The 25,902-nt window shown below is 39.0% G+C and overlaps 1 protein-coding gene across 1 annotated transcript in view; it reads left to right on the top strand.

The window, feature by feature from the left end:
- LOC121948703 (ephrin type-A receptor 6-like) overlaps positions 1-25,902 on the top strand; it is a 212,386-nt gene that overhangs the window by 99,861 nt on the left and 86,623 nt on the right. Inside the window, exons 4-5 of the mRNA XM_042494107.1 lie at positions 7,491-7,646; positions 10,981-11,316. Coding sequence (XP_042350041.1) covers positions 7,491-7,646; positions 10,981-11,316 — 492 coding nt within the window. The remainder of the gene's footprint in view (positions 1-7,490; positions 7,647-10,980; positions 11,317-25,902) is intronic.

Below are 25,902 nucleotides of genomic sequence, written 5' to 3'. Positions count from 1 at the left end.
ACAATCTATTTCTGTTTAATAACTAACCAATATGTTTATGTAATCAATGAGTAAAGCAAACTGAGTAAAAGTTCCAGCAGGTGGTCATACAGTAATATAAAGACAGTAGAGAGATGGTAGACAGGCAGAGGCAGGCAGACAGGTCCACTCGCCATACATGACCTGCCTGCCAGTTGCTCTGGTGTTGTTCAGGTCCAGTGAGTATGAAGTGGCAGGCCTCACCAACCAATCTGCTGCCTCTAGCTCTGCGGGCCCAGCTCGGGGCTCTGAGATGTAGATGTTCTGGATGACTTCCAGATCTCATTAACCTTGGGCTGAGGGCCTACAGTTAGATCAGTGGCCCAAAGGCCAGTGGGTCAGGGTACTATTCTCTCATCTCGTGCTCAGCTCGAGCCTTCTTCCTACAGAGGTGTGTACAGTACACATCCACACATCCTTACACATCCTTACACATCGTTACTGCCAAGACATCAAACAGAAGGTATCCACACAACATACATCTCAAGATTTTGCAAGGCATTGTAAAGTGTGCATATTAAGTTCAATAAAGACGTCATATTATGCATTATATAAGAAAAAATAATATATAAATATTAGACATGGTGACCTCATATTAAAAGTTTTGTAATTCAGGTACAGTCATGCTTGATAAACTTTATAATGTCATTGATGATACATCATTGTACGTGATGTGTGCCAAGTCACTTCCCACTCAACAGCTGTTCCCTTTAAATATCTGCCATGGGCTCTGGTGTCAGAATCAACAAACAGCATGATGGGACAGGCAAACATGCTGCACAATATGTTCTCAAAATACCATATCAGTAAATCGATGCAGTTTTACAGTTGACGCAGACAGCTTTGTCTTCATTATTGTTACATGAGGCACCATGATGGTCATAACACTCAGACATGCCAAGTCAACTACTAATTTTTAAAATAGGTTGTGATGTTTATTAAAACTCATTCTCCTAATTATGTACAAGAGCATACCTCAAAAAGTCACACACCCCTGTCTCTATGGTATTGGTTTCTTCCGAAAGTGACTGGATGAAATCTGTAGCGCACAGCAGGTACACACACACACACACACACACACACACACAGAGAACTCTGTTGTGCATCAGCGCTGAAGAGATGACAGCTACACTTAACAGCGTGTTGCTGAAGTGGTTAGCAGAACATTGGTCCCATTTTTAAATGAGTGAAATGAAATTCAGTTAGTTATATGCACTCGATTGCATTTGGGAAACACAGTTTGCTTTGCAGATTAGTTGGTTAGCATGATCAGTGCAGTTGAAGCAGAGAGGACCTAGGAAGTGAGCATGTACTAAGGTCAAAGGTTATGGGTTATATGTACTTAGGTTGGTGGTGATGATGGATCGTTCAAGGAGGCTGAGCAGTTTGAAAAATAGGATACTTACTGCTCAGTCAGAGCTTTTGTTGACAATAGAGACGACATTGCTATCAGATGACAGCACAGTCTGATCTATGTTTAAGCTGCTTCCTGTTGATCGTGTTTAAAAAATTATTGCCATGTTGGCAGGTTCTTTCCCTGTGTGGGTTTATTATCTATGTTCTCAAAATGAATTAGCATTTTGGATATATATGTATATAGTCTTTTTTATGTGAATTCATGCCATGCAATTTTTTTTTTGGTGAATGACACGAGATTGGCTCCAGCAGTGTAGAAGCTACTGAATTAGTGAGTGTCATTTAATTACCACAACAACTCAAATTATTTACATTACAATCTACAAATAAAGATACAGTATTTATTATAATACATAATGTGAAATTGCTGAGTGATAAAAAAAAATTTGGGGATCTATAAAAATAATTCCCTGTCTTTAAATAAATAGTATGTTAAACTGCAGAATATTACGTCATTATTATACGTTTTAGAGAGTGTTTGAGTTTTCTTGTTATAACAAAATATCTAGCTTGTTATAACGTAAAACTTTTCATGTTAAATTGTGACAGTTTTGTTATAATATGCTCAAGTGTTAAAGAGCAATTCTTCTCAATTTATCCTATTTATTTTGGCATACTGGGAATTGTTTAATGTTAAAAAGTGATAAGTTTGAAGTAATAACATGAAAACATCTTGTTAAAACATGGAAAACATGTAGTTATGACAAGAAACTCTTCACGTTACTGCCAGATACTGATCTTTTTTTTAATTTATTTTTTTTAGTTTTTTTCAGGCGTGGCAGCAATACGCTTCTGTGAAAAAAAAAAAAAAGAAAAATTAAATGAATTGAGTCAGTGCATAAACTATGTTAATTGATTTTGTAAAGGTGTGTAATTGTCCTAAAATCTACTTAAGATATAATAATAACATTTAATGAAACACACATATGTCTTGTAATCCATGATTATATACTACTATAACAGTTCATAATAACTGTGCATGTTCCATGTCAGTACATTCATTTTAGATATAGGCTCAACAGAAAATGGTCCCCTAACATTTTTTACATGTATTGTGAAATGTCTTTGACCCTGATGAAACTGTAATAAAAGGGCTTTATTGTAGTAAAACACATGCACGACACATACATTTAGCCTTGCCCTGCTGTCTTCTTCCACAGTGCTGTTTTTTACTTTGGCTCTTAGCAGAAAAAGTGCAAACTCTATCCAATACTTAGTCCTTTCATTTTTATGCAGTATAACTCGTATAATCCATATAACGTCTCAAAAGTCCAAATGTTCAAACTTCATTCACATTTGACGAGCCAAATAGTTCAGTTTTCTGTTTGTCATTGCTTTCTGCTATGTTCGCCGGTGTGTGTGTGTGTGTGTCTGCGTGTGTGTGTGTGTGTGTGCGCAAACCAGCATGTGTGCACTAACCTCTTTGCCACCATGTGCGTGTCCATCCTCGGGTGATGCATGGTCAGCCGTTGTACAGCGGCGCTGTGGCCTTGGAACTGAGCCTGACCAGACAGATTGCAGCAGGACGCTGTGAGGTTCGAAAAGGAACATCCCCTCAGTTCAGCGAAGGTCGGGCAGAGGCATCATTAGGTTGACAGAGTCTAAAACAGGGTCTAGTGGGGTGGGGGACTTGACTGACGGTTTTTGACTCAAGGACATGCCGGTATCAGAGGTTAATGACGGAGGCAGCCTTGGTGCGCCATAAGGGGATGCTACTTGTCATACTGATGTGTGCGTGTGTTTGTGTGCTGCATGCATGTGTCAGGTTTTGTGAGGGCAAATATTCATTTGAATATTCTGAAATTTAAGTCACCAACGATCAATATTCATTATTTTCAAAGTTGAACATTTTTAACACTCTTTATGTTACTTAGTCACGGGAAACTACTATTTTATTGAAATAGAGAATAACATTGATTATAAAATACAAAAAGTCTTGTATAGACTCTGATCAATACACCATTTAAAGACTTGGTTCTGCCATTTTCAACCATGGAATATCAGTCATTAATAAAATAATTTTGTAATCAAACAAACTTCATATGGAGAGGAAACGCTCAAAAACTCTGTGCTGACTTGTGCTGTGTGTGTGTGTGTGTGTGTATGTATCTCTGTGTTTGTCAACCTCTTTGCCTCCATCCTAATTGTCCCCATTTGATCAGAGCAGTCGTGGTTTCGAGCGCTTCCTTGTCCTCCCTACAGCTCCATTTATCACAGGCAGCAATGGAGACACAAAAAGGCACTTGGTGCCTCAAGGTGAATCCCTTCAAATGGCTCAGCTTGTGTTACCTTGTTAAATCGATGTGCTTGGTGACAACCGGCAGCAATGGAAATCTCACCAGGCAGGAGACTTCTACACGACTCTGTGACATGGAAGTGTTTTGGAGGTTGAGAAAATGCTATTAAAAGCTGCAGCACTCAGTCTCTGATGACTTTAGCTCAATCTTTCTCTCTGAGTTTATCTTATTTTAGTGTTTTGATAAGGGGAGTTGCTTTAATGTGCTATTTTTTTATCAATCAAACCCACACTGGACCAGTCAATTGCTTAGTCATACTTGTTAGATGTTAAGAAAAAGAGGTATCAGTGCTTCCTTTCCTATCTCCTTTAGCCTAGTACAGAAGACATTTTCATGCTGTAGCAGTACAACTCACAACGCATTCTTAGCCAATTTTCACTATTCATTCTGTGAATTTTAATGCAAAGAAATAACCTTGGTTTGGTAGCAATGAATGTATTTGTGTGAATGTGTAACAAACAGAGAGCCTCTTCATTACACGCTTTCATACACAGGGTTTCTGGAATAAGTTCAGCAGCTAGAGCTGGATTAGAACAAAAATACTCATTTTGGCAACAGGCTTCATGCACCAAAACCCGTCTCTCTTTTAGGAAGGAACACAGGGATACATGTTCTCTCTAAAATATGAGGAATAAGTTATGCAAATGACTTTAATGTCCTTAGTGGCTAAGCTGTAGGTAGAAGTAATGTTTCTTCTAACTTTCAATGCTATTTGTGTGTGTTTTATGATTTTTTTATTTAGTTAGCTTTAACTCTTGATTGATATCATTTGTCTGCTTGGTGAAAAAACTGCACTTTGTGATCTTTTGAATAGATATTTTTTTACTTGTCATAGTAGGAAGGCACAGGTGTTTGTAATAGCATCAACAATGGCTCCATTCATGACAGTGAGCCTGTGTGCAAAATACCAGGACTCTGAAACTGAAGCTGCTAAATGGAATATAGCTTTTCCTTTATTTCATTATATACACGCAGTGTGCTTGTTATTTTGCGGAAATGTCAAAATCTTTCTTGAAGACTGGAAACTGCCTCCTCAAACCAGCTGGCCTAAGGTTAACCTAAGCCACATTCAATGTTGGCATCTACCAATTATAGTAGACAACATGTCTCTAAAAAACTATGAAGAACAATGTGAATTCATTTATATTATTTTTATTTATTTATTTATTTATTTTTGGACCCATATTTAACTGTGTATGTCCCATTGAGTATCTTTTTCAAGGGGGGCTGACCAACCACAATTAAACGTTAGAAAATATACAGGAGCATGTAGAAATATTAAAAGACTTAGACACAATGACAAGTACCAACCAATTCATTCATCCTTGTGCCCCCAAGAGCTTTAAACTCGGGCAGATAGACCAAATATTTAAATAAAAAATGGTCAGAAAGGTATTTATTTTACCTCTTCTTGCCAATCTGCCTGTCAGACTGCAGTCTTTTTATATAACACCATATATATCTGTTTTCAGGTATGTCTGTTACAGACAGTCACCTCTGGTTTAATGGCACTGTGGAAGTTTAGATTGTCTGTGAGTTTTATAACACTTTATTTCAGCATATCATTGTGCCTCTACTATTATTGTAAAGTAATGTTACATAATGGTTGTTAACAGTAAAGCGGTTTTGTGATGGTGTAACCTTAACGGCTCAGTGTCGGATGTTAACAGCTGCAGCAGGCCTTCTTACCAATTGGCAAAAATATGATAAGTAGGGATGAGGTCATGTTGTGCTTTCTTACCTCGTGCTAACCGCGTAAAGAGCAGTTGAGAGCGGCTTGCAAAGGCAGTCCTTCTACACTGAGGCCCCCAACCCCTCAACCATCATAAATAGATTCTGAAACACTGAATTCTCATAATAATAAGCTAAGAATGTATGGCAGCATCACAATTATTTTTGCAATTTTTGCTTGCCCATGCAAATTCATTGCAAAAAAATAAATGTGCATCACAATTTTTTTTTAGAAAAGCTGCTGTGGAATCAGGCATCTCAGGCTACAACAATCCCAAAGCCAGCCCATAAAATCTGGAGGGACTGATGGTGGGTCCAGCAGTGATTCTGCAGTTATTGTAGCCAGAAGATCCACTGAATCGGCTGCTAAATTTCAGCGGCGAGAGCAACATTTATGTCATGACTACATGGCCCAGACAAAGATTAACAAGTCTAGGGAGATTAATAAGACACAGAACTGATGAATGTCATTCATCTTACATAAGATCATGTTAGAGACATCAAGGTCCATGCAGGCAATTATTTATCAACTAAGAAAGATACAGTGGCTTTTGCTGTGGAGGCAGACAGTGTTGTTTGTTTTTTGTCAGCTGCCGATGACTGACAGAAATTACATTCCACTGAAACAGGTTTTCTGGCTCTTGCTATTACGTGTTTAGCAGGGCACTTTTTTTTTTGTTAATATCATACGTACACCTTTATACACATGTGAAAAAAGTAAAAAAGGTTGCAGCAAACCAGTTTAAAAACAACCTCAGCAAGTTGTAACACATATTTGTATGTTTTCTGTCAACAAACCTTTCTATCATCACAATTAATTATTCAGCTTTAATTATTCTTTAAGACCTGCACAACAGCAGAAAGCATAAATTAATGCATGTAATCTGTGTTTATTAATATGCTCAGGGAGAGAACAATCTGTGTGGGATTCTATATAGTTTTCATAGTTTCATAAAATATTTTTTAATTAAAAAAAAGTCATGAATATCTGTCTTAGCGGTTCTGCTAAGCTCCTTTGTTTTCATGTAAATAAAAATTATACTTTTTCATACTTCGAGGTAGAGTTCCCAACACCAGAGCAGATGGTCTCAAATATATTTTAGTGAACCTCGCTGCATTGATTTCCATATTTGAGAAGAAAACCTGATTTTGGTGAATCTGTTAAACGTCTTTAATGCTCCTAAATATTAATTTCTGATAAATGCCAGACTCTACTAGCACAACTGATCATGCTTTATTCATGGTGAAGATTGACAGGGTAGATGCCTCTTGTGACCTCAGCCAAGGAGGTTGTGTTGTTTTGTTTTGCTTTGGTTTGTTAGTCTGTTGTTGTAGCATAGGCTGAAGAGGAGGCCATTGAAATCTGGAGCAGATCTGAATTATGGGACTGATGGATTAACATTGCAAGATGGGGAATTTGGTCTTGACGGAGATGGTAGATGTTATAGATATTAGGGATGCAGGATAGTATCAGTATGGCATCAATATCGACTGATATTGATCAAATGAAATATCAGAATTGGCCAACATGCTGATTTCGGTTTTCTTTTTCTTGTATTGACAAAATGAATATGTACAAAAGATCAACCCTAAGTTGAAGTATTTCTTTTTTGTACAAAGAATGAATATTACATACATTAAAAAAGCACTTTATTTTATATCTCCTATCCTATCTCTAATATGATGTTAATTCCGCTACAGAAGAATCTTGATGGTCACTAAAACAAGGTCAGGAAAAACAAATGGTTTTAATGATATTGGTATGATGTTATCGGCCAAATTATATATTGGCATATCGGATATCAGCAAAAAATCCAATATCCTGCATCCCTAGTGCATATGGCTGTTTTAAAGATGTAATATTATGTTATCGCTGGTCTCTTGTCAGTATACAATGCACCTACGCTTGGGTCCTCATGCGTCAGCATTCAAAGGATATATGATGTTTGCATGTGATATTCTTACCTGTACCCTCATGATATATCCTGGCTCTCATATCCTGTCATGTTGTCCTCCTGTCACCCCCAGCATGTCAGCCAGGCTTCTACAAGGCATATGCTGGAAACATCAAGTGTTCAAAGTGCCCTCCGCATAGTTTCAGCTATGGAGAAGGCGCTGATATCTGTCGCTGTGAGGCGGGCTTCTTCAGGGCTGAGAGAGATCCTCCAACTATGGCTTGTACACGTGAGTATACCAGCAAACAGGACTTGTTATTTACTCGTCACCTGTTACTCATTAGACACATAACTGCATCAGAGGTTCAGAACTTTTAGTCATTCTTTTCGATGCCATCAGTGTCATAGCAGAGCTTTAAGCCTCCATGTCACCACAGCAACTTCCTTAATTGTGAATTCATGTTAAAGATCCCTATACTTGTGCGTGCCTGACAGTCTGGGTAAGTTATTGCTTTGTCTCTCGAGCTGCTGGATTACTCCAGTGGTCTCTTAGAATTAGCTGTGCCGTAAATCCAGTCTCGTCTGCAGGACTTATCTGGTGTGAAACTGTGCATTAGAGAGTCTCTGGATGAATTACATGGCTTTTGTTCAGCTGCCTCGTCTTCATTGATGATTCACCGACTGTCATTACGACTTCATATTTGCATTAAATTACAGTTTAACCGGACTAATTCTCCTTTAATTAAAAAGCCATTTAGCTGTCACCGAGATAGACGGGGGCCACGTCTGAGAGCTCTACAGGGTGGAAGAGTGTATTTGTCTTTTTGTCTTTTTTACAGCAAGACAAAAGTCAAGTCACTGTGGCAAAGCTGTGAGTTTACAGTTCCCTCTAAGATGCACTGTTTGCAGAGTAAATCTTGGTAAAGCCTTGGCTCTTCATCTCTAAATTTAGACTCGGATGATGCAACATCTTGCTTCAGCACATAGAAATCCATCCATTTATACCTGCAGGCTTTCCATTGCAATAACACTGTTACTTCTGGATAGCTTTCATATACCTATATCCAGTAGTATTGCATAAATATATATATCATCATTTATCAAACATGTTTAGATATGCTGACCAAAACAGCTGTTTCAGCAAAATTATGATTCGAGATCTGTTCTTTTGGCTCTGAAATATAGACATTGGTCCAACGACCAGGCTGACAGCATCTAAAATACCCTTATTTTCATACAATACAGCATATAACACCAGCAACCAGCCACAACTCTGAATATGGGTGGATAATTTATCATCTTGTGAGCTTTGAAATTGTGTATATAAAGTTTGAAATATATAAAAATGGTCAGCAGTCTCACACAGACAAACAACATTGTTTTTAGTGCCTCATTCAAAAGTTGTTGCTGGTTGTTGTGCTAAATCTTCAGGCAAAAGCACATCCTAAATCTCCAAGGCCAGTTTTGCTCCAAGTACAAACACTGCATGTGAGCGGGGGTTTGACAACCCAGCAAGCTAAGAGGAGTAGACTACCACATCTATTCTAACAAGCTGTGAGTTCTGTGTTTACTCACATAATGCATTTTAATCAGGAGCTTGTAGGCCAGAGCACAAACTATTTGCTTGATGTCTAGGTAAAAAAAAAAAAAAAAAGAGATTAAAGACTGAGGAAGACAAAGGTAGAGAGCACGAAAGAGAGGATGTCACAGGAGGAGAGATAAAGGTGGAGAGAAAGTGTAAAGGCTGGATGGAGAAGACAGTGAAGAGAGAAAGGAAGGAGGGTGCTGATACCAATCTCCCCCTGGAGGAGAATAGGAGCTGATTGATGGCAGTGGGGTTGCTCTGCAGGAGGGGAGGTGGGTGGATTCTCCTCGATGGAGAGAATAGAGGAGGTGAGATAATGGCCGATAGACGCAGAAAGAGATAAAGAGAGAGAGAGAATGGACATTCGCTGACAGGAGTGGAGGAGGGGTAGGCGGAGCTTTCCTGTCTGCTGAGATTTTTAGCAAAGGTGGAGAGGGAGAGGAATGAAGGGATAGAGGGATGGCAAAAGAGAGGGAAACATCCCATTGTCTAGGCAGACAGTGAGCTTGGCAGGACGGGAGTGTTCAAATCCCTCAGGCCTTTTAACTCCACCCTGTTGACAGCTGGCTGCCTGCAATAGCACAATACTTACCCTGACACACAAACACGCACTTTCGGAAAGCACAAAAACACCTCAGCAAAGTGAAATGTGAGGGAGGTGAAATAACTTAGCAGGTTTACTGTACAGGAGTGTAATTTATTTTTTAGAGTTTAGAGAGAATTTAAGAGTTGTGTGGTACAGTAGTGATATGTAATATTTAACAATTTTATACTGTAATGTACCTGTGGGAATTTTGGGGAGAATCTATAGAAACAGATAAAGAGACAGTGGTAATATTTGTGCATAACACAGTCTTAGATGTGGTGTACCTCAGGGATCAGTTTTGGGTCCTGTGTTTTTGTTAGTATGGGTGTTATTTTATTCTTCCCTTCATAATAACATTGGCAGCTTGGGTAATATAGAGGCCATGATATATGGGGCACGCGTTATGTATATGGGCAGAGCATGTGTTTTTGCCTCCACACACGCTGTCTGTGTAGCATGTGGTTGATGAAAGCTTCACTGTGTGTATTGAGTTTTGCCAAATGACAGTGCAGTTGGTTTAGCAGTGTTTGCAGGGGCATAGGTGATATTGCAAGTACTTAATTAAGTGTAATTGTAAAAACACCCACATGGTTGCTTTGTTGCATCACATTGCCTTTGGTACAATGAGGTATTCATTTTTATTAGAGCTGTCAGCATTTACGCATTAGGTCCACACATGACAAGTTATTTTTTTTTGTTGCATTAATCTTTCAGGGTATTTAAGATAGATTGATACTGGTACATATGAAACCAGAAGATCTGAGGGATCCTGTGGTACCAACCATGTCATGCTAGCTTCTGAGCAAGGGGGCTGAAAAACACCAAATATAGGCTAAATAATGGGATGGAAAAACTGCATGGCTATTTCACTAGAGTCCTTTGACCTCTGACCAACCCCCCCCCCCAACTTTAGCGCATTGTGAAAAAGAAGTGATCATCCACAGTTTAATAAGGAGCAATTATTTGGAAGTGTGTAAAAGTATATTTAACAAAAAAGAGCAATTAAACTCCATAGATTTAAAATGTCTATTATGCGTGTATCTATGTCAAGACAGGAGATAGGAAAGGATCCCCTGCAGTCTAGACGCATGTGTTGTTGAGTTGAGTAAAGTCAGCTGGTGGTCAATTGACTCTCAGTTTTGGACATCCTAAAGGTAATGTTGATAAAAGTGGTGAGTTTGCAAATGTAGGTCTTGAAGACAGAAAATAGAGGGTGAAGAAATCGCAGAAATACACCCATAGAGGAATAAAAGCAGAAAGTGAAAGAAAAGTTAATCCTAATTTTTCTTCCAATAAAATCTTATGTGGGTAAGAATAGCTTTTAAGTAATAGAATGATCTACTGTTTAAATCTCTCACAGCTAATTGTGTATCTTCTTAACAGCAGGTACAATCTTTATCAAAGTATCTTATTACTGATTTATCTATCTGTTTTTTGTTCTACAACTGGCAGGCCCTCCATCTCCTCCCCGCAACTTGATATTTAACCTGAATGACACCTGTCTGATGCTGGAGTGGTCACCTCCCAGCGACACAGGGGGCCGCAGGGATCTCACCTACAACGTCCAGTGTAAACGCTGTGGCCCCGAGCCCAACCAGTGCCAATTTTGCGAAGAGGAACTTCGATTTCTACCGGGACCGTTAGGCCTGACCAACGCCACTGTCACCGTCATGGACTTCTCAGCACACGCCAACTACACTTTCGAGATCGAGTCCCTCAATGGTGTGTCAGACATGAGCTCCTTCCCCCGCCAGGTAGCCATCATCACCGTCAGCACTGATCAGGGTGGTGAGTATTTGAATTTTACTCCATCCTTAGAGTTAAGAGTTACTTGGCTGTTGTGTCACTTTAACTGCAACACTGTGATTTTTAAAAAGGTGGATTCTTTTTTGGGGTGCTTTTAGTTAGCATGAAAAACATCCAATTTCATCTCCTGTATAGTGCTTCCAAAATACAGCATAAAGCCATCAGTCAAAGTGTGTCTAAGAAATTATTTTATAAAGTATTTTCTTTGCAAGATTTTGAGAGGTAGGTTTAGTCCAACTTATTATAGCTGATAACTTATTCTTTTTTTTTTTTTTCCTGGCACTTTCACACCACCTCCATGACCCTCTTATCACAGGCGCTGCTGTACATTAATACGTACATTAATATGTGGTAACTTGAAATGAAAGATAAGATCATAGTCTGATATGCTGTAATTTAAATATCACATTAATTAATTATCACTCATTTTGATCTTCTCTGTATCAGCTCTATATGCTCTGGTAAGGTGTCCATACATGTGGATCAATGTCTGCCTTATCTGAAATATATGAACGAGCTATGTCCATCATATTGATTATGACGTGCTTTAGAGGGCTTTATACAGACAGTCTTTAATAATGCTGTTTCTAGTATGACTTTATATGGATAGGGTGTGAAGTAGGGCTGCACCTAACTACTGATCTAACTATTAATGTTTTATTACTTGATTTTTATAACAAATTTGCCAAAAAAAAAAAAACATTTTAAAACTTTTCTCTAACAAACAATTATAACTAGTGCATTCTTTCTGCATCAAAATAGACCAGCCTTAACTGGGCCTTAAGGCATACCGCAGCCTGCTGATATAAGTGCTGTATTTTCATATTTATAAGCACATATTCCACTCATTTATGAACTTATACAAGCTCCCGCACAGCTGACAACCCCATTCTGTAAATGTTTCAAAATAAAATGTATTATATCAGCAACTGATGGCATTCTGTCTAGACACAAAGTCAGAGGACTTTTGTTTTGAAAGGAAATCAAGGAAGTTGAGGTAAAACAAATATCTTTGTATTTCCTCATCTCTGTGACAGAGAGAGACTTTAAACTGCAGTATAGAGTGGTATAGCGTCAACAAACGCGAGCGTCACGCGTAAAAAAGCTGAGACGCGCCTGACAAGCACTGCTCGGGTGGACAGTGTGCACGCTCTAACTTGATACCATGAGCACGGAAACAAAAAACACATGCTTGGCGCTGCTCACACTCTCATGATGCATCACATCGACACATCGACGCACGTTTCTTGAATCGACGTATTCACGTAAACGATTACATCAACGCGTCGTCCCAGCCCTTGTGTGCTCCCAGCCCTCTTCATCAGTTCAGCCCATGAGTTAGGCCATGAGCCAGAAAACATTTTTGGCAGGAGTAGCGCCACCATATGGGGACTGCATTTAATTTTTTATATCACAAATCATGAACTCTGAAGGAAAACATTTGGGGATTTTTAGCAGGGATGCACCAAGTTATTAGTTGAACAGACGAAATTCACCTTGTTGGTATTTATCAGGCAAATTTGCAAAAAAGATGACTTTCATTGATGGCAGTGGCCGATGTTTTTCCTGTTGTGTAACATTAGTTTTGCGCCGGCCGAAAAACAGGACTCGAGATGAACAGCATCCTGTTGCTAAAAAAAATGTTTGGGATGAAAGGAGATTTTCCCCAGTACACCTTCAAGATAAGAGGATGCAGGAAATCATTACTGACGCATCAGGAGACACAAGTATCATAATAATGCTACATTGTGAACAACATACCCATGCTGAAATTTGCGAGAGGAGATTACGTTAACATCGGCTCAGTCAAAGCCAGTGGCTGTAACTAACAGCAAATGGAGGTTACATGGAGTTACATAATGATGTGTTCAAGTTCTATTTAGTAAAAATAAGTATTAGGTGAAGGTAAATTAGAATGTTGTCATGATGTGTTCAAATTGATGTTTGTAAAGCATCCGTGTTTTCACAGACATTGATGTGAAGTGTGAGTGCAACTTCACTAGTGCACGGAGGGATGTGTCAGTATATCTAGTTGTCATTTTTGCTTCCTTTGTGAAATCTCTTAAATGTCTGGACGTCCCATTGCATCATTCTGTGCCCTCTCTCTAATATCAAAAGTTTTTGGGAGTCCATGAAGGCAGTGTAGGCAGAACTCTTCATGAGTTTTTTTTTTTTTTTTCCCTCAGCAGCAGTTTGTCACTCGCAGGTTTAAAAACTATCTGTTGATCAATCCACAGCTGATCAGATCACATCGATATATGAGAGGGCAGATGTTTATAAGTGAAAGCAAACTTTTAGACCCAGCAGAATGAAGGGTTAATTTTCACATTGAATGCACCAAACATTCTACGGGGCTGTTTCTGCCCCAGTTGCACTATAAATAACCCAACCATATATATATTCCAATAGCACTTCTACTTAACAGTACAGCTCCAAAAATCTATTTGTGGGGGCAAATGTCATCATTGTGGCAGCGCACCACAAATAAATGAATATGTGGGAAACCCTATGGTAGCTACAGACTATGGAACTATGAAGACATCATTGCATATTTTTAAAGACACCCACATCAATTTATTTTTTTGGCAACCAGCAGTGCTGATGAGCAATGTTTTTATGAGCAAATACACTTCCTTACCAGTCATTTCACATGATTTTGCCAGACAAGGCGATGGCACTGTACCAAGAAACACAGCAAACTGCCAAGAAGGGAAAGACTACTAGCAAGAAAATGTGGATGCCAATGCATTCAGCACTTTTTTATTGATCAAAGATACACACATAGCACGTGAAAAATACTGAATAGAACTGACAACTTTGTTTACAATAAAACAACAAAAAGCACTTTTTAATTTTTAAGGTTTGTTTTGTTTTTTTACAGCCTTCTAGTGCAACTTCATCCACTCCTTACCAAGTTGTGTATGTAACATTTTTTTAATGGGCCCAGAAAAGGTTTTTCATTATTTTATTTTAAGTGGCACGCCATTTTCCTTTAATACTTTGCCATATTCATCTGAGTTTGTTACACAATAACTCTTGACTGCATGATTACATTGCAATGAAATTTGGAGGACAGGTGCACTCACATCTACTTAGAGTGACTTGATCAATTTAAATAACCATGTAAGTGCTTTATCAAATTTTAATTTTGCATGCTTTGTTAATCACAGAATCTTCACTGTAGCCTTTGAAGCAGATGGCAGAGAAAGTCACGAATGGAGTCAGAATGACATTACAGTTAATGTTCCTTTAGTATTTTTAGTTTTGCATCCTTAACTGCTGCTGTAAATGATGACAGGAGGCCAAGGAGAGGTTGTTTCTACTTGCCTACTTGCTCCAAATAAGGTTTTTATGCTGAAAAGCCCACATTTCCTCAGGGATGGTGGTCTGTATGGGAACGCTTATGCTTTTAATTTGTGATTTGCAAACACAGTGTTTTCTGTTTTGTCCCTCCTCCCTCTCTTTTCCTCCCTTCTTTTCTCTTCCCCTTTTTCTATTGGTTGTTTGCCCTCTTCTTTCGCTCTCTCTTTTTTCCAAACATGTTTTCCTTTTCTTCTTCTTTGTTCTTTCCCCCCTTCTTTCTCTACCTCTCTCCATCCTTGTGTAGCTGTGGGAGTCTGGGAGAAATACATTTTCTCATACAGCCAAAACACATTAAATGCATTATTCTGTGTCACAGGGGACAGCTCCAGCCTATACAGGTAACTCAATGTTACACGCAGCCTTTTTATTTCATTAGGATGCCCAGTTTAGCACATAGTCTTGGCAGGTCCCCGAGCTGTACACAAGACCCATTTCATCACTAATATACCCAGCTGCAGTTATTTAAAATACTCAAGGGAAGAGGCAGATCCCTGGCCATCAGCCAATGATAAGCAGCCTGATGATATGTTTTATCATGTCACCTCAACAGAATCATGTGGTCATAGAGTCAGTGGTCAGTGTCATTAATGTGCCATTTTATGGAGGTTATTGATTACATTGCAGGTTGTATGTAGTCCATAATTGTTAGTGCGCGATCAGGCCCATGTGCTCATGATACGGGTTTGTATTCTAAAATATTTGCAAATATTTCATATAACAGTGTTTGCTTTTTGTGACATGTGGCCAATGATGGTTTCAGGTCCTTCACTCAAAGGAACATATTTTGCCTCGTATTTCTAGTACTTTCTATCAGTCTAGATTGTTTCAGTGTGAGTTGCATAGTTGTAGATATATCGTATAGAACTGGATGGCACTTGTCTTGTGGTGCTTAAAGCACCAAAAAGGTACATTTGGAAAACTCAACATCCACGTCCTTTCCAGAAATCATGACCTGGTCACTCAAAAAAATACACAGTCCTTGATGTGAGTAGTTTCTTGTAGGAACTATTTTCTTTCTACCGACGTACACCTGCCAACCTCATAACAGTGCAAAAAGGTCCATCTACTCATGGACAAGAGCATAGATGTGTTAAGAGACCTGGATCCAAGTATAATAAAAGGAAAATACTTAAGTGACGTAAAAGTTTCTTTAAAATTTTACAGTGCAGTTCTTGAGTTAAACCACTGTTGGGGGTAAGATTTTTTTTGCAGGTAATGAAACTAATTTCACAGGATTTGTTACTAAGGTGGATATTAGCATGTCTATAAGACCTGCTGTCTCTGTTGGGAATGGAGGAGGATGATTCATGTGCTGAAATATCCCACACAGTCCAAATTACTACTGTCAGTTATAATATTATAATATTGTAACTGTTTTATATGTAGAGTGTATCATCTAAGTATGTAAAGATTAGACCAGTACATTTTACAAACTGCATCAGTCATTTAAACTCCAGCTCTTTTTTGTATGAAATTCTGTGTTAGTAAGTAAGGAGCTTGTTGAAAATTAAATGATGCATCTCAAAGGGGCTTATCCAGCAAACAATAAATCTGACATATTTAGATATATCATTGGATGCTTTTGTGAAATAAATGTGCTGCAAAGAGTCATCCATCTCAACAAGCAATTTGGCCTCATTTGTGCAGTTTCCTTTGCATGAATCCTCAAGTCATAAATTTAATCTGAAAAAGAGCTATTTATAGATCACACTTGGAACAAATTGTTGTTTGTTAATTGGAAATGCATCAGTATTTTCACACCACTTCTTTGTGGTGGGAAAAAAAAGTATTAGTTAGGTTTGTTGGTTTTGTTGTTGTTGGCAGTTGTTGGTGGTTTCAATGGTCTCAATGTTATATAGACTACTTTACCCAACTTCTTCCAGGGTTCTTTGATCTAGGGAAAGAATTTGGACCTCGATCACACTGAGACTCATCACAACAGGTGCGGACGCTTCAAAAATGCCAAAGCAAGCGCGTAGGGAAAATGGCACAGTGCACCTGTGGAGCGAGTCTCAGTGCACAGCTGGGCATTAAGATGTGATTAATCGAAAAACACACGCAAACTATTCTCCTCCATGCCCCCCTTTACATTTGGCCCTTTTCTCATAGTTACCTATTAAATCTACCATAACATAAGATCGATAGATTTATTGGCTTAGTTAACAGCATTATACTTGCCAAAGAAATTCACCTCGCTGCTCACGCAACTCCGTGCATGTGATCCCCATTTAGTGTTTGAATAAGAGGTGACCTTCATTTAATAAGATACTAATAATATGAAACTTTCATCTACATTTGCCATTGTCCCACTGTACCTACCAAATCTACCAGTATTTAAACAAAAGTAAGTCCCACCTCCTGCTTGATTTCATTGACTGCAAGTGCCATGTGTGACATTTTTGGTACCATTTTTGGTTCTGACAGCCCAAATTCCTGAAGGCTCATTAGAACCAAAATTTGTCCTGTTGGACCGAAAGTCCATTTCTCCAACAGCCCAAAACCAAATGGCACTTACTACACTCCCTGCAGTTCCACAGCCCAATCGCCAGAAAAAAATGGAAACCACTCATATGTTGCATTTGTTAGCAGCACTGTTGTGTATGTGTGATTAGGTGTAGGCTAAAGGTTTAGGTTTATGCGCAAAAAACAACTGATTATTGTCAGGAAAGATCATGTTTTTGCTTAGAATACCTACATTTGGTGGCACAAAAGTCACTGGAGAAGCAGGGACATGTTGGTTTCTCAGCACCACCAATCTCAGGTGTTTCACTAACCCTCCAAGATGTTGCTCAGCAGTGTTTGAGCCAGCAATCCCGCATGTTTTTCACAGACTTGTAACATTTTCATGGTTCCCAGAAACATACAAGGTGGACATTCTTTCTGATGATTGGATTGTCTAACTGCATGGAGTGTGTATTTTTGGAGAAATGGGACTTGGAGTGATGGTTGTTTTTATTTGGCATAACGGGCTGTCTGAGAAGTGGGCTTTCGGTCTAATGGGATATTTTTTAGACTGACAGGCATTTGAAATTTTGGGCCGTCAGAACAAATGGCACTTACTAAATAATCGATCAGTTCCTGTTCTTTGCACTGAAAAGTTAGTAGGCTATATAACATTTATGCACAACTAAAAAGCCACTGACGCACAGAGCAAGATAGGAACACAAGCCAAGGGTACTGTACCATATTAAAAAAACGGTTTTGCTGGATGTTTGTTGGTGTGATTGAGGCCAAACTCTGCTGTGTCTGACCTCCTTCACTTTAGCAGAGCTAGCTTGTCATGGCAAAGTTGCTGGTTAGAATTCCACCTCTTGCTGGGAAATGAAACAGAGCAGAGAAAAAAAAACTGGATAAACCTGTACATGCACACACACTTGTTCAAATGTAGACGAAACACACTGAGTTTTACGGTGCAGTAATACATACTCTTCCTATCATTAAACGGCTGATACAGACCACTGTCCCAGTCTCTCACCTAAACTGCTTACACTGTAAAACTGATTTTTATTTGCAGCTGTAGAACGGGGCTATTGTACATGGCAGAAACTCCTAGACCCTCCTCAACAAATGCACAATACTGTTGAGCCCAGTGTTATATCTGTGTGTCCTGGAAATTCATTATTCTCTGAAAATAAGTTATGTTTCATTTATATACACATTTGTTTTGTCAATTTATACTAGATTATTACCCTGTGAGAGATTATCTTGATTTCTTTCAAAAACATGGGCAGAAGGTGATAAGCAATTAAATGACCCAAAAATTAGCAAGAAAATAGTAAAAAGCACAAGAAAATTGCCAAAAATTTTGTTTTGAAAATAATAAAAAAGTTTAAAAAAAAAACAAAAAAACAAGACTTGTAAAAGGTGCCTTAAAAATTATAATAATTCTGTAACATGATTTTAAAAATTGAATAATGATCTATTATAGATACAGTTATTTCCTTAGCTTTTTTTCTATTTTCTCAAGACATTTTGCCCTAGCATTTTTTTTTTTTTTTTGCTCAGGGGAAAGGTTTAAATACACGTGAAAGTCATCTAAAAAGCAGCACGAAAAAATGATGTCGCCTTAAGTTTCAAAAGTTAACAGCGTCTGCAACATGACACAGAAAGAGGGATGAGGTCCATCAGCTGCATATTTCTTTTATTTGAAAAAAAAGGCTAACAAACTGTCAGCAATATATCTGAAAACATTATGTGTGCATAAAGTCAACCTATCCACTCAACTCAAGGAGAACCATGCAAGCCTATCTATTAAGACAGGGAAAATTTGCATGCTGCAGTGATCGTTTTTTCTGCGCCTGCAGTGATATGCATCCATACAGATACTTTTGCACATATGCTTCCCTCGACACATCCACCGAAACCTCTCTGTGATGGGCTTGTTTGGAAAGGTGCACGGAAAAATCTAACACCATTAGCATAGCGTCGCCATCAGCAGAAATGGGACAGCCATGCGAATTTCCCAGTGTTGTGAGGAATATCAAGAGTCTTCTGTAATAATGTACGCTGGCCATAGATAAATTAGACTTAGTTATTAAAATGCAGATGGCCCTTTTGGTAAATGCTTTGTGTCGCTGAGGTTAGTATGTGATTTGTTGTGCCTGTGATGGGCTGCTTTTCAAACACACATACACACACCGACGCTATGCGCATGCATGAGTGGCAGACAGAAGTTAAGGCCTGCGATAATTTCCTGTCAGGCATAACCTTTTCAATATTTTGTGATTCATACAGTGATGTGTGCACAAGCATCAATCTTAATAACACACACACACACACACACACACACACACACACACACATGCACCGAGACTGTGTGGAGAATTATAAAGCATAAGGATTAACAGTGGGGGAGTGTCTTGGCCCGAAGTAAATCCCCTCATATTTGGAGAAAGAGAGAAAGAGTCGGGGGAAATTATGTGTGCATTTGCAGTTCTTGAAGTCTGCACCGGGAACGTGGCACCTCCGTGATCTGGCAGACTTATAAGTTTACAGCTTAAGGACAGGAAGGTTCACATCCGCCACAATGGTCTTTTATTATCAGCTAGTAGAAACTCTTAAGGCCATCAACAGCAGGCAGAAACAGAAGACAATGTAAGCTCCTGTAAGCTTAACCATGGCACTCTGGGGGCACCCAAAAATCCATCAAAAAATCTAGGGTCCCTTCTTAAATCTGCATACTCATTAAAAAAAAGCTGCATTCTCCAAAATTTCAAACAAAAGTTGTAATTTCCTGAGATCTGCCTTGCTCAAGAGAACCTTGAGTTCCCCCCTTTGATGTAGGTGAGTGGGTCAGGAGGAAGAGAGGAGAGCCAGAGGCAGCTCGAGGACAAGTGACAGCTGGATGAGGATGTGGAAGGTTAAGCGAACAGAGGAGAAGTGAAATGAGGGAGTAAGCCTGAGAGGTAAATAGGAAGAGAGAGAGAGAGAGACTCAGGGAAAGAAAAGAAAGAGGGAGGAAGAGAGAGAGGTGTTATGAATGTGGAAAGCCAGAGAAGAGCGAGACAGAGACAGATGAAGTGACAGAGAGAAAAAGAGAGTGAAAGAAGATAGAAAATGAGAAGCAGAGTATGAGAGGATGATTGAGCGAGGAGACGATCGAAAGAGCAAAGAAGGGGGTGGCAGAATGAAAAAGAGGGTAAATTAGCTGACAAGAAATGTGGGCAGAGGATAAAGAGAGCGCAGAGGAAGAGATGCAGACACACAGAGACATCTGTGCACTTGTGTGTGTGAACTGTGAAAACTGCAACATAAAATTTGTTTGCCTAATTGTGAGTTTTGATCAAGCAAAAACACTTTTTATTTTCACCAAAATATACAAAAATTCAACCAATGTCAAAGATGTTTCATCGGCTCTCCTCTGCTTGTTCTTTCTAAGACACTGTAGGCCCAGATTTCTAATTTGTGATTCAGTATTGATATTCGTTTGTGACTGCCAGCAATACAGCAAGTCAGTCTGCAAACATCAGGCACTGGACCCAACCACCAACTCTTGCCAATATACCTTAACAATTGTTTATTGATCTTAATTGATTAATTCATGTTCATTCATTTTTCTTAAACTCAGTTGAGTTGTCAAGTGAACTCACTAACTCTAAACCCTGTTTACTCAACAGACAGAAATATGGTCTTTACTGACTGCATCTCACATTTTTTAGGTTATTTTAGGGTGAAGGGTTGACAAAGGAGTTAACAGACCTTTTTTGTAATTTAGTAAAAATGGAAGGTTAAGTGTGTAAAATGAAGTGGCATCTAGTGGTGAGGTTGCACGTTGCAACTAACTTAAATTTTTGCCATGTGCTATCAAGAAAACAAAAATGGCCCTATCCAGAGCCAGGGCTTTGTTTGTCCCCTCTGAGCTACTGTTGAAACAACATGGCGGACTCCATGGAAGACGACATGCTTCATTTGAAGAATGCTCAAAATATTATGCTTAAATAAAGCCTAATTTAGACCAAAAGCTCCCAACGAGACAAAAACATTTAAGAACGCAGAAAGAGATTGCAGCAGTAGGTGAGTTTTCATCAACCCTCAAATTGCGAAAATTGAAATTGCGAATTGAAACGCATGAATTTAGAAAAAAATCCCATTTAAAAAAGATTTTACGCTCACATGAGGTGGAATTAAAGGCGATTTCACAAAACTGCATCGGTAACCCTTTTTTTCGCTTTGCGCTCATATGATGTGTAACACCAGGTGGCGTTAATGCGATTTTATGGATGCGACCGCCATTAAATGCAAAGAAGAGGAAAACATACAACAAAGTCACATGACATTTTACAAAACATGGCTCGGTATGTGTGGACAGAGAGAGAGATATATATTCTTAACTCTTAATACATCACAAAGAAATAACAGCGATATTAGATTGGCTTTAATATTTGGCTTGAATTGGCTGCAATAGAAATATTGCAAGTATTGCCCAAATTTTGTGCAAATCTGTAATGGCTGGATTTAAGGCACCTCAACTGTTTCAACAGCCATCAGCCTGTAGCGAAGTCAGCTGTCAGCAGAGGGTGTGCTTCCTTGCTGTGGCAGACAACAGCCCTCCGTCTTTGCCAAAACAGACTCATTTACATCCCTGCAGCTGTTACCGTGGCTGTCAGTGTCCGTCCTCGCAGTTTGACGCTGTCCAACGGTCGGTCGCTGCTTTTCGCACTTACACACATACTCATTGAGTGAAGCACAGGTTAAGTAAATACTTTTGGCCTATTTACCATGGATACAGACCATATGAAGCTCAGATCATTCAATCTTTTCGCTGTGTCATCAATCTGTAGCAAGTATCTCACTATCGCTATCTTAATTCATATTTTAACAGGATGCAAATTATATTCAGCTACAAAATTGGCCTGAAAAGCTGGAGGTTAGAACAGAATTACAGAGAGTTTCTGTCATGGAGACGATACACTGTGTCCTCCAGTCGCATTAGTGTGAAGTGGAAGGTTTTAAGGTTGTTGCAGACTAGTGCTTTCAAAGTTTCAACTCGTCTCGGTGTGAATCTTTAATCTGAGCAAGGCTTTAGGTAAAGAATCACGACAATTTGTTTCAGGTAAAAAGGAACTAATGAAAATACAGTTAGGAATATTATATTACATTTCTGATGATATATCCCCCTAATTCTTACATACTGGACCTTTAAAAGAAGTTTTTAAAATTGCAGACTCAAAGTTATAAAAAAAAAGGGACAAATTTTCATAGTGTTGTTCATTCCAAAGTGCAGGACTTCACATTTAGATGAACATACATTATGTTGAAGCCTTTGCCAAATGAGTTCACACAAAGCTGATAAAGCGTATTGCTGCCAGATAAAGATTTCTTTATTTTGTAGTACAACAAAGTTGTGGTCTCTGTGGAGACTTTCCAGCACTGGCACGCCAGAAGTAATGTTTTTTTACGGCAACCAGCCATAGCTAAAGGTGGAAGGAAGGAAGAGAGACCATAGTGATGCAGCAGCAGGGGTACGTTGGAAGCGAGGGCACAAAACATCCAAGAAAAAGGTGCTGAAGTGGTGGCTGTAGATTCAAAAAAAACTGTACAGGATTAAAGTTAAAAACCAAAAGCAATCATCTGCAACAAATTCACCTACAGACATGTTATAAACATGCATGTTATAAACATGCCTGAACAATGTTTATGTTATTACTGCCAGAGCCGGGAGACAACACACTTCAGCTTTAAGCACCTAAAGAGTTTAGTTCTGTGTGTTTAAGACTCAAAACTTCTACCAATTAAATAGAAAATGTTGTGTTCTCAGAACGTGTGTGTGTGTGTGTGTGTGTGTGTGTGTGTGCTTGCGTGTGTTTGGCTGTGTGTGTGCATGCATGTGTGTGTGTGTTTGATATATTTAAGATTTGAAAATTTAAGATTCTGTACATTTAAACAGATATCCGTTAGGATGGAAGCTTTGATACTCAATAGTGTCTAAATGTGTCCGTGCATGTGTGTCTATTTTCATGTATATCTCTAGTACAAGTCATCTATTTGAAAAAAAATATTGTGTATGTGCATATAGAGCATATGGCCAGAGGGGGATTTCTGAAGTAATAGCTGAATTTCATTCTGCAATCTTGGTAATAAGTGGTTGAGGGGGTGGACAGGTGGGTGACTGCAGAAAGAGGCAAAGGAGGAGGAGGACGAAGAGGAGAGGAGAGGAGGAGAAGGAGGAAATGGCCTAGAAACAGGAGAGTTGCTTTAATCACAGGAAGCAGCTGGGTAATTGTGAATGTCACTGAAAGCAATCAGAGACAGATCAGGTTCTCAGTTGCGGCGACGCATCACAACATTCTTGAAGCAACTGGAGAGACGGTAATCAGACGGTTTTGTAGATGAAAGCCGGTGGGTAAAACTAACAATCTCAGATCTGTGTGATGATACGGAATAACGTGGGAGGAGCTGGCGAGGCGAGTGCTGCTCATTGACTTGGCATTGACTGCAAGTGTCCAGATCATTTTCATTTGTTTCTCTCACCTGAAGGCAGATGTAGAAATTGTGCAGAGACATTATGCACGATCCACGAAATCAAAGATGATATGAGAGCGCGTGCAAACACAGTAAAGCATGCATAACTCCAGGGTTAATGGTGGAGTCGTGTTAGTGTGATTATCGTAGCAAAACTGAATGAAAGCACGCAGTCAAACCCATGTGTAACTGCTGTAATGTCAGTCTCATAACACACTGATTAGGCTTGGCTTCAACCTTCAGTTACTTTATCATCCCCATTCGTCGTCTACTTTCTCCAGTAAACGCTGCAAACCACACAGATATGCCAACACCATGCATAATCTGAGACTTCATCAAAATCTAAATTGATTTGAGAATGTGCTTACCTGGCATGCAAGCTTACTACACCGTGCGCACAGAGGGTTTGGAGTTAATGGTGCGCAGAATCGGGTGTAGTAATGAAAGATTAATAAAAAATGATGATTCGATGGTAAACCTGAAGATGTTGGTGCAGAATGCTCAGGGATGTTACAGCAAACCTTATGCACACATTTTGGCTTATATTGTTTGTGGGTATTGTCAAGATATTATATAGCGTCATAGCAACATGTTCCATTCTAGAAGACTCAGTGATCTAATATTTTTGAGAAATATTTAATTTTCAAAGAAAGATTGTCTTTGTTGAGCCAGAGGCACGTATTTACTTGCAGTTTGCTGCCTGTGGATTAATGGATGTATGCATGACAATAACGAAATAAAGTACACCATATTTATACTTTCTGCTAACCGCCAGTATATATGGGACACCAACTTGGTGTGTCAGGGATGTCGCAGAACGCCCACAGCAGAGCAAGTCCTCTGTTATTATTATTGTATTAACCAACTGAAGCTACCACAGTTAATGGCTCCTTTCTACTCTTACGTGGGTGGTCTATGCATTTTTCTCTACACAGCTCTGCTGGGTAGGTAAAACTACATAGAAGTGTGAAAAACAATCCAAGAACAATCTGTTAAAAAATGTCTAAAATGAAAATGTCAATGTACCAGAGGCAATGTGACACAACAGAGCAAGTGTGTGTGTGATTTTACAATTCACATTACAATAACCAATCAAATCTATGAATCCTGTTGTCACATAAATCCAGTTAATTCATTCAGTACCAATTAATATAGCACACACGTGCAAACCCTGCATAACCAACTGTGTAATTACTCGGCAAAACTTAGTAAGCACACAGTAAAGTAGCACACAACTACACGCTACACAGAACTGCTCAGCCGACATGGCGAGCCGTGTTCTTGCCTCACATATTTTGACTGGATAGGCATACAGTGCCATAAAATACAGCAAAATAATTACATGCAATGGTTGAACTTATAGAATTTAGAAACAAAATAGAAATAAAGATCCTTAACCCACTGCTGGTGTAAAGTTTAAAAATGCCAGTCTTTACAGACTCACAGATTTTAAAAGATACTAAAAATGTGGCGGTGACTCTGCTGACCTGATACTGAGCAGAGGTTTGTTCAAAAGCGTGGTCTCCATTTGCCCTGTGCTTAGACTGCTTGTTCTCAGACCTGAGGATCAGAGAGGAGACAAACTACAAGGCCTTTAAAAGTGGTCAAAACTATATTTGTATGTGAACAAATTCTAAGATGAATAGGAAGCCAGTGCAGAACTGGATGCATTTGCGTTTTTGAACCGAAGGCTCGTGTCCCACTCAGTATTCTTATTTTCGGATGAATTTTTCATGTGCTTATACCGAAAACCAACTGAAAAAAACAATGGTGTTTGACATCTTATAAATATTGACACTGACATTCCTGCATATTTTGCATGTCAGACCATGGACAGATTTACTCCATAAAGACCATAACCAATGGCAGTCTTTGTTGAGAAAATGTGTCTGAAATGATGTTTTAGCATCTGACAGTCCCTGCACTATACAAACTTTTATCACATGCCTTTTTGTCTTTTATGAGCACTTGCAGCACAAATGTGTTGCACATTATAGCTTCTATTTTTCTGGACCCACAATATCACCCAAAATGATTAACTTCTCAGTTATATGAGTCACGCTTGCATCCCTCTTCAGGCTTATTGCTGTTTGACTATAACGTCTGTGAAAAGTGAATGAGCTGAATGATAAATCTTATCTGTGTCTCTTTATCCCACTTTGCCTCATCATTTTGCACATATCTGCTCCTTGTTGCTTTGACACATTCACACACACTTGTTTTTTTTTTTTTTTAAAGATGTGC

Source organism: Plectropomus leopardus, chromosome 10, assembly GCF_008729295.1.
Source record: "Plectropomus leopardus isolate mb chromosome 10, YSFRI_Pleo_2.0, whole genome shotgun sequence".
NCBI lineage: Eukaryota > Metazoa > Chordata > Actinopteri > Perciformes > Serranidae > Plectropomus > Plectropomus leopardus.
This window is presented reverse-complemented; position numbering and strand designations above follow the sequence as displayed.